This window comes from Falco naumanni, chromosome 4, assembly GCF_017639655.2.
Source record: "Falco naumanni isolate bFalNau1 chromosome 4, bFalNau1.pat, whole genome shotgun sequence".
Classification (NCBI taxonomy): domain Eukaryota; kingdom Metazoa; phylum Chordata; class Aves; order Falconiformes; family Falconidae; genus Falco; species Falco naumanni.
In genome coordinates, this window is record NC_054057.1 from 94,620,145 (window position 1) to 94,636,255 (window position 16,111).

General features: G+C 42.2%; 1 protein-coding gene across 5 annotated transcripts in view; it reads right to left on the reverse strand.

The window, feature by feature from the left end:
* The window catches only part of MITF (melanocyte inducing transcription factor), a 110,115-nt gene that overhangs the window by 39,232 nt on the left and 54,772 nt on the right, over window positions 1-16,111 (reverse strand). For all 5 annotated transcript variants that reach the window (XM_040591253.1, XM_040591255.1, XM_040591254.1 and 2 more), the window contains exon 2: window positions 10,308-10,554. In XM_040591253.1, the coding sequence (XP_040447187.1) occupies window positions 10,308-10,554 (247 nt within the window). The remainder of the gene's footprint in view (window positions 1-10,307; window positions 10,555-16,111) is intronic.

The following is a 16,111-nucleotide window of genomic DNA, read 5'->3' on the forward strand; positions in this document are numbered from 1 at the left end:
TGCTAGGTTTTTTGTTTGTTTGTTGTTTGGTTTGGGTTTTTTTTATTGTTGTTGTTTTAAAGATGCTCAATTTTCTGCTCCACATCATTACAAGCTGGAGAAAACATTCCTGATTCTGAATCACATTAAACTATAAAACTTTATTAATAAACCTAAAAATAATGAACAAGTTATATATATTATATATATATATAAAAAAATACAGAACTGGCATCCAGTGGAAGTGCTTCTAACAACCTACAAAGTTGAGCGGTTACCCCAATACCCCAGTGCTCTCTCTGCAAGTGATTGGAGGCAGCAAATTATCGTCATGGTTAGTAACAAAAGGGTTGCTAAGAACTAAAAATGGTAGAGCAATAGTTTCACAAAGACCATCACTTTTTAATTTTTTTTCAAGTTACTAATCTGCCAAGCATATAAAAGAGACGACACAGTTTTGCTGGGTCACAGCAGCAAGTAACAAACGCAAACTACCCCAGAATAAGCACCATCCCAGAGGTTGCAAAGGGGATGTATGGAAGGCGAGAGAGGAGGATGTTTTTTCTTGTTTGTACTGAAACACTATATCCAATTCTGCCCCAAACGATAGTGATGAGTTAGAGGAAGTTCAGAAAAAGTCTTTTAAAGGATTCAAGATACGGCAAGCAGAAGCAGAAGGCTAGCACCACCTGCTTTTCCTCTAGCCCACAAGTTCCACAAGTGTTGCAACACAAGTCTAACAATTATTAAAGGCAAATTAACAGTAATAGTAACTTAATTCTTTGAAGTCAGACAGAAAGACCTAACCAGATCCGCTGGCCAGCAACTAACTGTTCATGAAACAAACTTAAACTGGATACTGCCATACAGGGATATTCTCCCAGAAAAGTGCAGAGGCAGCAATGTATAGATCCAGTTCTAGCCTGATCATCTTAATTTCTGAGTAATGCTGTTCCTATCTATAACAAAAAAGTAAGAATGCTGCATGAGTGTTTTCCTAAGCAAATACAAACCAGATGAGTTCTGTCCTCAATTCAGAGATAAATTTCCACTACAAGCACTTACTAAAAGGAATCATTTTGCTCAAAGAACAAGACATGCGGCTGGCACTTATTTCCAAAAGATAAAGGGTTAAAGCAGTTACCCATTTCCTCAACTGGACGTCTACTACTATTGTAAAGTCTGTATTCAGCTGAATTCCATCAGGCCATGCCTTCTTAACACATTTTGACATGTACCTCTTCAAAATCTTGGATTATTTTTCCTCCTCTCTGCCTGCCTCTCCATCGTAGACACTAGAAATAAATACAACCAAAAAGCCAAATGGTAATCCAAACAAAGTAATATTTAATTATCAAGCTGGGAAGACTGATGACGGGGCTGAGTAACTTCTTTTTTAAAAAATCAAAACCACAACACACTTGCCAGGTCCTTTACAGACGACACAATACTGGTTTTTGTTTCAAGTTCATAACTTGGCTCTTAAAGTAGTTGATAATGAACCAGCAGGCATTATTTTAAATCAACCAGTTTTATTAAATGAGCCAGAAAGGAAAGAGGCAGGGCTAATTACCAACATTCCTTGATGAATTACCTAGCGGTGTGTGGTAAATCTCCGGGCGTCTTTGTCTTTATCCCCAAATTTATCCCTTACTTATTTCTCAAGAGGTTAAAGGACATGGGGCTAATTAAGGAACCAATCCAATGACAGACAGAATCATTCGAGGTAAGGCTGGTTTTCACTCTTTCAAGCTTTTGCATCTCTGCCTGGTACTTCTTAATCTAATTTTTTTAAAAAAGAAAAAAAATATTACTGCTGAGGAGGGGGGAGGAAAAGTGCTAATCTTGTCACGGTCAGGCAGGTTGAAATTGCCATGCAGTGCTGGGCAAAATGCTACATATTTGTAATTTAGCCAATAAGAAATTCCTTAAGCCTCTCTTGAATGGCAGGAATGTCTCCAGCTTGTCACTTTGAATTCATTCACTCACGAGTTCAGCATCTCAGAGAATAATGCTGCCAAACTAGCTGAAGAACTGAAATATTTGTGAGTATACATAATACCAAAAGATTAATTTAAACAGGTCTGATTTTTCACATTTAAAATTTAACTTCTATTGAAGGTATCACCAGAGGCTCCCTACACCTCCAACCCAGCTCCCCAGTGTCACGTGTGGCTCTGGCCACTATTTTCTGCCGAATTAAGCCATGGACTCGACAAACACAACTGCAAGGACCAGCACTCACCCTCTTCATACATCCTTGGCTCAACCAGTAGAGTGGAATAAGGTGGTTTTGAAATTAACATTGACCAAAAAGGACTTAATACAAGCTGTTAAAACCTGTTAGCTGGTGGGCTGTGGAGCCTCATCAATGCTTTTAATACCCACAACTATGGATACCTACAATTCTTTAGGAAGATTATCTCATCTTCTGCCGGTCTGAAACAGCCACTGACACATGGTGAACCACCATTTTCCCAAGGTCTGGTAACTCAGCCATCAGATAATACGTCTAGACCGTTAAAAAAAAAAAAAAAAAAAAAAAAGTGCTTTGAAGCCATAAGAGAACACTTCGTAAGTTCTCCTTAACTTTATGGATGTTACCATGCCAGCAGGAAGACAGCAAATCCTCAAGACCATCAAGCAGGGTATAAACCACCAGAACCTTCTGAAAGGCAATCGCAGCTTGGACCTCCAGATGCCTGTTTTGTTTTGTGTGAATACACCTTTATTTCCTCCATGTCAAAACATTATTTCGAACAACTAGGTAGCTACTGTGAACTTGCAGGGCAACAGCTCTGTGGTAAGAAGCAGTTTCTCGCCAACCCTCCACACTCTGCTCGCAGCATCAGTTGCCCAGGAAATACCCTAGCCCCCCAGCAGCACAATTCAGCAGCAGCACGGTTTGTCCCACAACTTTGAGAGCTGTATTTTGTGCCACAGTGACCACAGCTGAAGAGCCAAGACAGAAAGATCAGACATCTTTGTCAGCAACAGCATTTCTCTTCAAGAGCTAAGCAACACATGTATTTGCATCCATACGAAAAGGACATTTGGGACAAAGGGTGAAAGCAGTGCTTTGCACTAGCAGTCAAGCAGTCAGATACATACACAAAGTATGTTGCCCCCTTGAATTCCATGCATTTTTAATGTCTAATAACCTAGGTGTTAAGCAAGAGTTTACATTTTACCTCTATTACTAACCACAGACATCAAGCACCAGTGCTTGTTTTGGAACAGCTTTCAACCCACTAAGCAAGCAAAAGATTTAAGGCCTGAGAGATACTTTTACGTACATGAAAGCTTGGGAGACAAGGCAGGCTTTAGTGGTCCTGTAGTTAAATGCAACTTTTTCTTTATGAAGAATTTGCTGTAGGCTTAAGCTACGTATACCAGAGTCGCTGAGTGTAAGTAACCTTAGTTTAAATGTTCTGTCTGAAGTTCACCAAGACTCAGTCTGGCAAATCACTTGTCTAAGTTCTCAATTGCAAAATACACACCACTCTTACTTAACCTACCAGCACACACTACTATCTACCATTGTCAGGTTAGATTAAATTAACTTTTAATCAGATAAGTGTGTCCACAAACACACATTTGCTGTAGCAGATGCTATACATGTTTTATCTTGACAACCCATTGTTCCTGTTCTTCAGAACTGTGAGATAAGTCCCCTATACAATTAAGTTTTATGGTAACTGCTACACCAAGAACGCTATTGCTAACTGCACAGCCTTCCCTGCTAGGCAGGGCTGCGTTACCACCACAGGTCACTCTCTGTAATAAGTACACTGGAAAAGGACTAGTAGGAGGTTGGGGTTTTTTTATATATATGTCCATAGTCATTAACATCACTCAGCAGGCATGCCTGGCATTTCAAAAATGAAGAAATACAGGGTATCTGATGCAAAGAGCTTATCGTGGTGGCGCATTTAAAATCTGAATGAACAATGACACAAGGGCGAAGGCAAGAGGCCAGCCTGGCCGCCTGCACCCTTCCAAGCAGCACAGCTGCAACACTGCACTCCTGTCAACTCACAAATGCTGTGAGGGGAAAGCTGAGCATGAAACACAGCAATGGGATGGCATTAAGAAAGAGATGAATGAGCCCACTCTGGTATCAGTAATGATCAGCCCACAATACTGCCATGAGATGGGCAAAAACTCGTGGAATAATAAAGCAAGAGTGGAAATCCAGTAAACAGTATCTAGTTCTAGGCTTTGAAAAGGAGAGGTTTCAGCTTGGTCAGGACCACAGGTGAAAGAAAGGCCACGCTGACAAGACACAGCAGTAGAGAGCTGTAATTCTAGCACCAGAAGAGCAGTTAATGTCTACCATGAAGCCACCAACCCAGACAGCACGGCATGGCAGGAGGAATCCTAGGCAGGGTCCTTAGCGGCAGACACATTTTAAAATATCCAGCAAATAAGCATTGTTGTATGCAAATACACTATTAACAATCCATTAATAACAAATATTTAAAATGTTTTTGTTGCCTTTATTTTCATACGTATCATTTTATATACATGTTGGAGTGTACTGCCCCGTTAGTAAGGGCAGGCGCTATGCGGGAGCAGAGTTCACACCCAGACAGGAGAGATCTCAAGCTGCAGATCACCAAAGCAGAACCTGCCTTGCCCAGATCCCCTGGGGCAAAGGAACTGTTTGCTCACTCTCCAGAAACAAGGATAAAGGGGATGCTGGCATCCTAAAAGGGACCTGTCATACCACCTGGAGACCTACTTTTATCTTATTACTGCAAAGAATTTATGTAGTGCCCAAAAGACACCTGCACCACTGCAGGAACATGCCAGGTCACGCAGCAAACACCCACTGCGGGTTCTCACCCCAGCCCTCGAGGCTGTACTTGGCAGCAGCATCCAACGTGGAGCTGCTCTCAGGCAAGCATCTCTCATCTCAGCACCTGTAGCAAAGAGAAATTACCTTCTTAAACGCACAATGGCAGACAAAGAGAGAGGAAAAGACACGAGAAGTCCAGCAGATTTCTTACTGTACTATTTGTTTGGTACGACAGCACGCGGGAGGAAGGGGATGTACACCAACCACATCCTCAGGAGCATTTCCATGCAGCAGCAGGGACAGACTGGGACAGGGACCCCACCATTTCACAACACATCCAGTTTAGGCTTCTATCAACCCTTGTGCACCCCATTAAAAACACAACAGCACAAGCCTCACATCCATGCACCAACTGAGGAACACCAACAAATAACATGGGGAGACAGAGAGGAAAAAGCGTTCACCCTCAATTTTTCACATGCGAGACATGCAGAGGGCTGGATGTCAGCTGCCCACTGATAATGTTTCCAGTCCTGCAAGAACTGGTAACGTTTTCACAGGACCCGATTTGCAATTCTGTGGGCCAGTGCTGGCCCTGAGCCTCCTTTCCAGACTCCTGGGGATGTTCCAGTGCTTCTCCCCCCGTATGGAGGACATAAACCCGCTCACACCAGTCACAGTTTCTGCAATGACACATTGTGTTTTGAGCAGGCAGGTCCAAAGTGCTTAGGGGATTGTGTTATGTTTGTTCTGACCAGTAAACTTTATCCAGAAATCAGGAAAGGCACTACAAACCACCCAGCAAAGCTACAAGCCAATTATTATAACATTTCTCAATGAGCAAACAGGCAAGTCCCCACTCCTCCCCCAGCCCCCTTTGAATTTCTGCAATTAGTTTACTTTCTGGACCACTGCGAACTCTGTAAATAAGACTACTTAAAAAAAAAATTAGCAGAGAGCAATCTTCAGAGACAAGCCTTAACCAACACCTCAGGTCTGGCTACTTCTATCGGCAGAACTTTTCAAACCCAAAAAACAAGTAGAAGATCTCACAAGCCTTGCTTGGGGAAATAAGGCGCAATAGCTGGTAATTTCAGCCTTTACAGTCATTCCTTTCTTTTTCCCCTGGATCTTTTAGATGAATGAAACCCCTTTTCTTTCTGTGTCTCTTAAAAGCACGTAAAGGGGTGATGAGCCCCATACTCACACCGCCACAGTGCAGCTTTGGTGAAGATGCCAGGAGGACATTATGTAAAACTCTGGTCATACAAGACACTATTTCTGCCTGCTGAACAACAACAAAAAAATCTTAAAATTAGCTGTCTGGACTGGTGTAGAAGATTGAAAACTATGCGATGGACAAGGCCAGGGTACCACCGCCCGTCAGAAAGGCAGGGAGTTTCCTGCTGCTGTCAGTAACACGGCAGGTCCCTCACTTTGCAAGGATCCTGCAAGTTGCTTAGTAGGAAAGGAGGCTGGGAGCAGGAAAGGAGGAGCATGAAAGACATGAAAAGCAGAACCCAAGAACGCCATCACATCAACAGGAGATGCCTCTAAATAATTGTCGACAGCTGCTAGGACTACAGGAGGAAAGCTAATCCCACAATAGCAAGCAGGAACACAGCAACAGATGCAGTCCAAGACAGCTGTGGGGAAGCTGATAACGGACCAGCTTCACTAGAAACCAAGAACATACTCTTTCAATGTCCAATAGCCAAGGATTTCACCACCTTTAACAAACTTTAACTCCACAAGGTATGGGATTAATAGCAGTTCTGTTTTGCAAAGGGATGACTGAAGGGCCAAAGGACTAACCTATCATCAGGTGGCAGTGACCACAGGCAGGGACCTGATGGATGGATGAGCTGCTCAAGGCTGGGGCTGGCGCTGCTTACAGAAATGCAGCAACCGGCTCCCAGAGATCAGCTCCGGAATACTGAAGTTGAGAACAGCAGCAATGCTTCTGCTCCAGCAGATAAGGACTCCTATCGACAAGAGAATAACTGCAATCTACAACAAAAAGAACAGCTTCCTAATACCAGTTAAGTACACAAAACTAAAATACACCTGTATGGAAGAAGCTGCTCCATACCACTGAAGACATCTTAAGACAAACTCTCTGCAAAGAAGTTAACTTTTCTAAATAAAAATACAAACTTTGTACCTCAGGAATGGATCCTGAGCCAACATTGATAGGGCCTGGAGCAGCTCCAACAATCAACATTTTACGTTATACGCTCCTATTTCCAAGGCAGAGCAAGAAGTTGAATTGCAGAAGTGAAGAAACTCTTGTGCCATGTCTCCGTAGTGTTGGTCCTGAACCCCAACAGGAGATGGATGAGAACGTGCTTAATGATAAACCAGCCCGTACATCTGTGAAGCTCTGCAGAAGGATAATTGAAAGCCGTAACAGATTTTCCTTTGGCTATTAGATTCAAAGAGATACTGTTCCAAAAGGATTAGACCTACTCCTAGTCCATCTCTTAATTAGGCTGCACATAAGCAACACAAAATGAATTCCAACAGGTCATTTCCTACCTTACCGAGCTACATTACTTGGCAGAGAAGTGATGCAATAAGTCATTACTCAAGAAAATAAAATCCTATTTATTCATATGGCCTTGAGCATACCACATTATGTAATTTGGAGATTCCTATGCAATGTGACATAGATTCGTTATGTATTTCTTCTTTCTGTATTGTTGCTAAAGGAACACCTCGAAAACAACATAAAATCCAAGCTCATTAACACCTTTGGCTTTTTTTTAAGCTAGTCATTCCAAACTACCATCCTCAGACAGCAAGTATTCTTCTCCTTCTCACATTGTGAGATATGGAAGAAAAGGGCAAGTCACACAATGTAGTTACAAACACAAAACATTGACACTTTCAACAAGCTTGGAGTTGGGTTTTGTGATGCTAAATTCCCAAATAAACAAAACCAAACAAAACCAGCTACTACATTTGGTCTTATTTGTTTGTGAAGTTATTCTCAAAAAGATCTCCTTTAAAGTAAGTTGCCTTGCAGATTAACATTTCTGAAAGTGTAAAAATCCCCTTTTTGTCTATCTCATTCTTTAAGGTCACTAAATCCAGACCATCTGGATAATAAAGCTACCAACTTAGTTCCCTATTTATCTAATTAAAACTTCTGTACAGCTCATACGGAAAATTTGTCTACAGCTAAAAAACAACTGAAGTGTAAAAAGCAGCTACAGGGAAATGATGTCACTCGTACAGTGTTACTGCAGGCAGAGCTGGCTGTCAGCGTATCGGCACCAGGAAGACCCTGATTTATTGTTAATCTCATTTTTTGAGCCAAATGACCTATTTAACAAATAAAATATTACATGGACCTTTCAGCCAAATCCTTACTGTCACTGAAACATTGTTGGTAAACTTTCAGCAAGAGCATGACCTCAAGCCTGGTATTTTGTTCTTTTTTTTTTTCTTTTTTTTTTTTTTTTTTTCTTTTTTAAAGACCGGTCGACTTTTTTCAGTAAGGATAAAAGGATGAACCTTTAGCTGCTTTCCTCCACCAAAAACACAAACAGAAAAACTATGCAAAAGCAGTCTCCTCTCCTCTCCTAGGCAGAGACCAAGAGGACTGGGTTTTGCTAGTTCTGACTGTTACTTATGTAAATGCAGGTGATGAGAAGACAGGCACCATTTCAGTAGCTCACCTTTCCACAACCGTCACCTTCAAAGCACAATTCTCTTTCACCAAGAGATAGCTGCTGCCAGTTACTACTTTTAATTTACAAGCTAGTTAAGGACACATTCTCTTGGCTTTCAGCTCTACAGGGTGATGCATGCTGCCATTTGGGCCAAAGATGAGTGCAGGGGAGGTGTCCTCCCTCTTCCCAAAAGGCCCTCCTCCACCAGGAGGAAAAGGGGACAGATAACTCTTTTGCGGTGCTGAAGGATGAGGATACACGTTCAAGTCCTCCGCATGAAGACCCCTAGCCATGCTCTAGCCAGCTACAGATTTGCATGCAACTCCTATGATAAGCCAGTCCCTACTAAACAATAACTGCACATCACCTTTCGGCTGCAAGGTCTTCCACAGCTTGTCCCTCAGAAACGAAGGGCTACCTCCCCTTCTTTCTTATATAAAGAGGCAATTGTAAAATGAATAATAAAGACAACTGCTAGCACTTCAGTACTTTAGTCCCTTTCCTTAACTACAAACAAAAAACTATTTCATAGCACCTACACATCTGCTGGATCTGAATTATAGCTACAGTGTCATAACCTGGAAACAAGTTTAACAAACTGTTATACACAAACATTACACAACGTTGCTCTTCTCAGTCAATTTTTGACTCCTTTACTATAGGCACATGCACACACACTCAAAAGTATATCATATTTAATTTTTAATAGAAATGTGTGCGTATCCATATATAGAATTCAAAGTTCAAGTATTGACTTTTTGCTCCTAGATCATAGACCATACTTGAGTACGGCTCTAGTGTCCCAATTAATATTAGATTTGGCACTGTCACCACAATACCATAACGCAGATTCAATAAATAAAAGCACCCTACTCATTTCCTCCATAAACCCATCACACAGACTGCCTCAAAATCCTGAGCCTGCAAATCTATTTTAAAACTAAATCTTTGAATATATATCATTGATATGTAACAGCAATGAGCGAACTACAAGCGGATTGTAACCAAGTTCAAATAACTTCTCTAGTAAGAACATGCTTACTGACTGAAAGCGGGTACTAAACATCAGACTGTAATAAAAAGATTTAGCAATAGTACAGAGCAAATAGATAAAACTTCAAAACTAATCAAAAGTTTACTTTCGTGAACTATGTCAGCAAGTTTCTCCAAAACATTTTGCATTCTTTCACTCACACATTTCACACTGCTTTACTCTACTTGGACTTAACCAGCACATGAAATTATCTCTTTTTTATAGCCATTGATGTTTTTCTCCCCCAAGTAATTAGCAAGCTACATGCCCTTTGACAGAGGAATACTAACAAGCTCCTACAGTTTCCAGTAGGACAAGGAATCCAAAGCTACTAATAGCAAACAAGTCATTTAAGCAAAAAAGGATTACAAAGGCTTGTTGGAAGAGGCTGAAAACTCACCCATATTTCAGATTACGGCTTTCTGAGGAGCTCTTTTGTAATGAGTTTTGACTCCATTTTACGAAAGTATTTAGTAGTTTTCTTTTAAAAAACCAAAACATGATTTGAATATCTATTAATAGTTTCTTCTTTTTGAAAATAAGAATTTTTTCCGAAGGGAAAATGACGGAAACACTAGTTTTGTAACAAAACCTCTCTCCTAATATCTCAAAGTTTAAAGAAAACAAGTCACGCAAACTTTTTAAAAGAAGTTTTCCATTCTTCACTACCAGGACATCAATATAAGCTCCAGATCAAGCCATAGGGCAGCTTATTTGCAAAATTTCATTGCCAAAAATCCCTATTAACTGTGTGTCTATTAAAGCACGCTTAGATGAGCGAGAGCTCCTGAACAGAAAGGCAGAGAGACTGGCGTACCTTGAGGACCTCCATGGGTACCTGGGTGGCAGGGGGCAGGCTGGTGGGGACGCTGACGTTGATGGCAGGAGTCTGGCTGACGGGTACTCGCTGCTGCATGAACTGGGCTGCTTGCTGCTTCTGCTGCTGCTCCCGACGCTCCTGCTCCTGCATCTGCTCACGCATGAGCTGCTGTCGTAGCAGGATTCGTGAGGTCATGCTGGAGGAGCTTAAGGGAGGCTTGGAAGCGCCAGGATGCTCGGAATTGCTGTGGGAAGACCAGAGAAAGACAGCTCAGCTTCCACAAGCAGGATCGCAGTTCCAGCGGTTGGAGCTTGCAGAACTACATCAGATCATGGAGCGGGATGGGCGAGGATATGCCGCACCATGCAAGGGAGAATTCGGAGTTGACCTACTTCAGGTACTTAGCAGCCACGTTAGGCTGCCTTAACTTGACTGCAGCTAACCATTTCCAAATGCCAATATTCAGCTGTAAAGAGCTATTTTCTGTTTCAATTTTTACAGCAACCATCCACAAGAAAAACAAATGCTTTTATAGACATAAGCAGGCACTCATTCTTTTTTAAAAAAAATTAATAAAGGGCCATACCAAATCTAATGATAGGTATAGTTAATAATCCAGGTCTAATGATCTAGCTTAAAAATAAATAGATAAAATAAATCTACCTCTCCCATGAAAACACAACGTAACAAAGTTCAGTTATTTCCTGCAAAATACTACCCCAGGGTTGGATTTGGTGGTGGTGACACTCTTCACAGCTATAAACCAGACACACACACATATGCCCCCCCACAAGCTCCCCCCCCCACAAAAAAAAAAAAAACAAAAACCTCCCCCTTCATGCCTACCAGCATCTTCCAAGCACAGTGAGATACAAGAACAAGCAGAATCAACAACAATAATGGCTTTATTTCAGTTACACTTTTTATAAAGCATGTCAGGTTGGCGAGAGCTAGCACACTGCACTGCTTCACTACCTAAGAGCTGTTTCTAAGCCGTCAGCAAGCACAGCTTCCTACTTGACAGCACGGGACAAACCAGGGGACACTGCCATGGACTGCAGGGACACCTTCTGAACAGAAGCATCCCATCATTTTGTTAGCCCTCTGAACTGAAGCCCATTTATAAGACATTTCTGTAGCATAAGGCTGAACAACTAGGGTATGTAAACACCAAGCTGCACATCCTTTGAGGGAAGGATGTTGGAAATGGGTAATATATGACTCCATATAAGAAAGAGCTACAGTGCATATAATTCACAATATTTGGTTTCCGATTCTGACTGCTGCAGCTGATAGCCGTCAGCCCGTGGATAAAAGGGCTCATTAGGCTGTAACAATGCAGGACCATGCCTGGAGAAGCCAGTAGTGATCCTTCTGCTCCAGGAGGAGGCTGCTCTTGAAAACCCCACCTCTGGCTCCAGGGTTTCAGTGCTACCTGCAGGATGCTGACAGGACAGCTTGCAAAGGAGTACAGGAGCCAGAATCCCTTCCACATGTCATCTGGAGGCTGCAGGCACCACGAGCTACTTGTGCTTGGGCAACCAGAGCCAGTGCTGCTGGATGTTTTCCAGCTTTGTTTACGACCGATGCTGAAAACTGTTCAGCATAGAAATGGAAAAGGCGAACCTACACTTAACTCCCCCAAGAGATCAAACTCCTGTTTTCCAGAGCACACATTTTGGGGGCAGGGAGGCAGGGGACCATCTTGCTATTTAAGACCTGTCAGGTTGAAAGATTCACAGAGACACTGATCCTTTTGATAAAACAAGAGAAAACCTTTGTGGTGAAACTAATGCAGCTGTGGAATAATCGTACTAATTAGCTGCTCAAGACAAGTCATTTACTGTGATACTTGTAAAAAACACCACCCTTTCAATTAAGGGCGAAGCATTCTCACATCTAAACCCAGCAGCGTGTTTCCTGGCTGCACATCTGAACTACTTGCACAATTCCAAACAGAGAAGATGCTTTATTTCCATGCCCAGGGTAGTTATAGGTCAGCGGTCTCCTCATTTTTTTTGATTACACCCCCCTACCAGGAAAAAAGATGGAGCATGCACCCCCAATATATGTACATTTATTTATTTATGAATGATATACATGTATGACTGAAGTGTTAGTATTTTCTTCCTGCTCACCAGTACTATTGCACACCCCACTTCCGAGACCACTCTAACAGATGAGCAAAAAAAGGCACTCAAATGCTGCCTTTAAGCAAGGATTCATTCTTCTTGTGTCAAGGAAAAGCTTATTTTGTGTCACACTAAGCACATTTCTCATTTGTGTGCAACTGGCATTTACAGACACCTAATGCTGCAAAATTGGTAACCCAGCAGTTCCTCCCACCTTCTTTCATTTTGAACTGTTTCTCCACCTACCAAAGCCAAGCGTGCTGAAAACTATCTCAGAAAAACCTTCCCATATACTAAAATTTTGGGGAATGCGATGGAGAAGGAAGGAGAAATGGATTTCCACATAATCTTCAAGTATTGTACCTTTAAAAGAAACAACAGTCCCAGAAAACACTGTTCCTCCAAACTCCCAAAAAGCAGAGAAGCTTGCAAGCTTTATTTCTTTTGCAATGATGCTCAATATTTTAATTCTTCACTGGGAAAATTGTCTTAGCTGTAATTAGGCAGGTAGCACAAGGTCGGGCAATGTATTTTTAAACAAGTACCAAAAGAAGAGCAGGTGCCAGCAAGGGGAAGAGTCTGATTTTATTCACATCCAGAACACCAGATTTTGGTGGCCAGATGAAGGGGGAAGCAAAAAGCTTGAGAGGAGATTACTGAATGTCCTGCTCACCCTTATTTCAAAGGGAAAGCCAGAAACCAGCGCATCTACAACAGAGCTACAAGCTCAGCGGACGCGTTGTTCCCATTACAATTTTCAGCAGCGCCGAGGTGCAGAAGCCCAAGCACAGGCAGCGCGGGCAGCAAGGCGCTGCCACACCCCAGCCACGGCCAGCAACGCGCTGGAGTTCAAACAACACTTTTATCTAGGCTAAAAGCTGCTGCACAACACCTGCCTGCCTGACCAGATGCTCCTGTCACAAGCACTGTGAACGAAGCTGGCCAAACACAAGGCAGCTCCTGCCACGCAGATTTCCCGTTATTTACGCCCCGGGGGCTGTAAAGCTCCTCCCGGGGCAGGGCGGTCCCACCGCACCAGGCTCCTTCCACTCCCCACCGGTGGCACTGATCAAACATGGAAAATGGTTTGAAGCTTGGTTCTCCCATCCTCTAAGCCTGCCCCACGCACAACACACGGGTCATCTGCCCGCCCGGCTGCCCTTCCCCCCCACGCCTGCTCCTCACCGCAGGATGATCTGTGCGAAGCTCCGCAGTGCAATGGAAGACTGTTCCAGTTTCATCACCATGTACCCTCCAGAGCAAAAAGGAGCAGGTTTGTCAGAAACTCAGTTTTCCAAACAAAAAAGCAATTAAAAACCTGTTACGTTAAAAGCTTCATCCAGAGAGTTTTGAAACCCATATTTTTTAAAGCTTCCTGACCTTCAGGCACTGCCACACAGACAGACCTTCCCCTGACCAAGTGCCACCTACTGCAGAGTGACCCAGGACCTGCAGCTGGGGAGTCAAAACTCTCCTACATGAACTGATTCACCCCCGGATTATGTAGCGTCAGTAACAGAGCCCACACACACACACACACACACACACAACTGATACATGATGTGATCTAGATACTTCCTGCAAACACCGTTTATGGATACCACTTAATTGCAATAAATGAAACCAACTCATCCTTTTAATTGACATATGATTAAACCAGTTATCCATTAGTGTTCTAATAAGTATAGTGTAATACAGACTGAGAGTTATTAGTTATGAGTGTCATGTGCCAATCCAATTAATCATGAAGTGATAACGTTTTATTAAATAAGTTTAATTTAAATATCCTTTGCACAGATGCCTGGGAAATGTTAGTTACTGCACTCTTAAGTTATAAAGCAGGTGGTCATTGCATAAAAGGCAACCGATCAGATTAAAATCAAGTTTGATTTTGTTGCCATCAATTCAAGAGACCATACCTTTTAAAGCCTAATTTACCTTCCCAGATACACACTGATTATTTTATCTCTGTCTCCTTGGACAAAAAGACAACCTCATCTTTTGCTGGTTGGTTCTGTTTTCAGATCCTTATAAATTGATTGAACAAGTTCTCTGGTTCACATGCATCATTTGAGTTGTATGGTTTACAAACATTATTTTGTATTAGCTATGTATTCATTCAGAAACTTCTCTGGAGATTTTTAACCAGAAAAAAAAAAATATTTCATTCACCTTCACTTTTAATTTACCGTGTTTTATATATATTTTTTTTATTTTTTTTTTTTTAAGAAAAAAGAAAAGCCTCCAATGTAAGGTTTCTTAGGCCAAATCCTCAAACCCAAAGCTTCCTCAAACAGAGATGAACAAGAATCAAACAGAATGCATTAAAAAAAAAAAAAAGCTTTCAAAACCACTTGCTGTGGGCAGGATCGCCTACCCTGCTCTAAGCAGAGAAATGGCACACAAGAGGGAGGCTGTTGCTCTCCTCTGTTCATGCCAACTGTTTGTTAATGGGTTAGTCCATAGAGAAATCAGCCAAGAAAAGCAGATTTAGCACCTCACGAAATCCACTGAGTTGCACCAGATCTCAGAAGTAAGAAATAACACCGGATTTAAATGCTTGTGTTTCGTATCTTACCCTTATCCCATTCATAATTATTTATAGAGAAGAGAAAGGCATCCACATTTAAGGGTCTGACATTAGCATAGAACTATCCTCATCTTTAAAGCAAGCAGATGAGAAGTCACCAACGTTACAACTCAAATATTTGGCCTGACCTCCAGAAGGCATTATCAGAAGAGACAGCAGCACAGCTCCCCTTCCAACAGCCCTCCTGTTCAATGCCCACTAGAGTTCCCTCAAAACTGAAGTTTATTTGTCCAGATTCTGTTTCCAGTCTCTTTACCAAGCAGTAAAACCTCAAGAAACTTTTTGTTGTCAATAGTATGTATGTGGCTGAAGCAACACTTCTAGCAGCACCTAACCCGCCAGCCAGCATCACTGTTTACCACAGAGTGACAGAAAAGGGAAGAATAAAAAAAAAATTTAAAAAGGGGGGTGGCGATGGGGTGTGGGTGACCAAGAAGGTGGCAGACTACCCCCCTCCCCCCAAAGAACACAACCCAAAACATCCTCAAACGAAAAAAAAAAAAAAAAAAAAGAAGAAAAAAAAAACCCAAACACCAAACCACCACAACCTCTTCTCCATCTTCAGCCAAGGTAAGGGATTCTAACTACTACAGCATTTTCCCTGGAGCACTTTGTACTTCATTCCTAAACTTTAATAACTGATTGTGGGTTACAGCGACACTCCACTCGCCATGCCAACCGCCTGGTGTTACTTAAGTATCAATGTAAAAAAAAAAAAAAAAAACACCACCCAACAGTTGCCACCCTCATATGTCATTACTTGCCAAGGACACAGCAATTACATAAACAGCGTGGAAACCTTTATCAGCCTTTATAATAAAGTAAGGACTAAGGTTCAGGCTTCTGTGTGAAAGAAAGCTTTCACATTTGAAGGTTACACATTTAAAGTGACACTGCTGCTGCATCTGCTCCATCATCAAGGTAAACATTCTCCTATCCCTCCAGCGCCTTCTTATCCTGACCTGCACCAGCTCAAAGCTGCTCTCCTGCAGCAGCACCACTTACCCCACACCACAGGCTGCACCCATTGAACAACTCTCAGCCCAGCGGGCATCCATCCATCTACCCGACTGCATTGC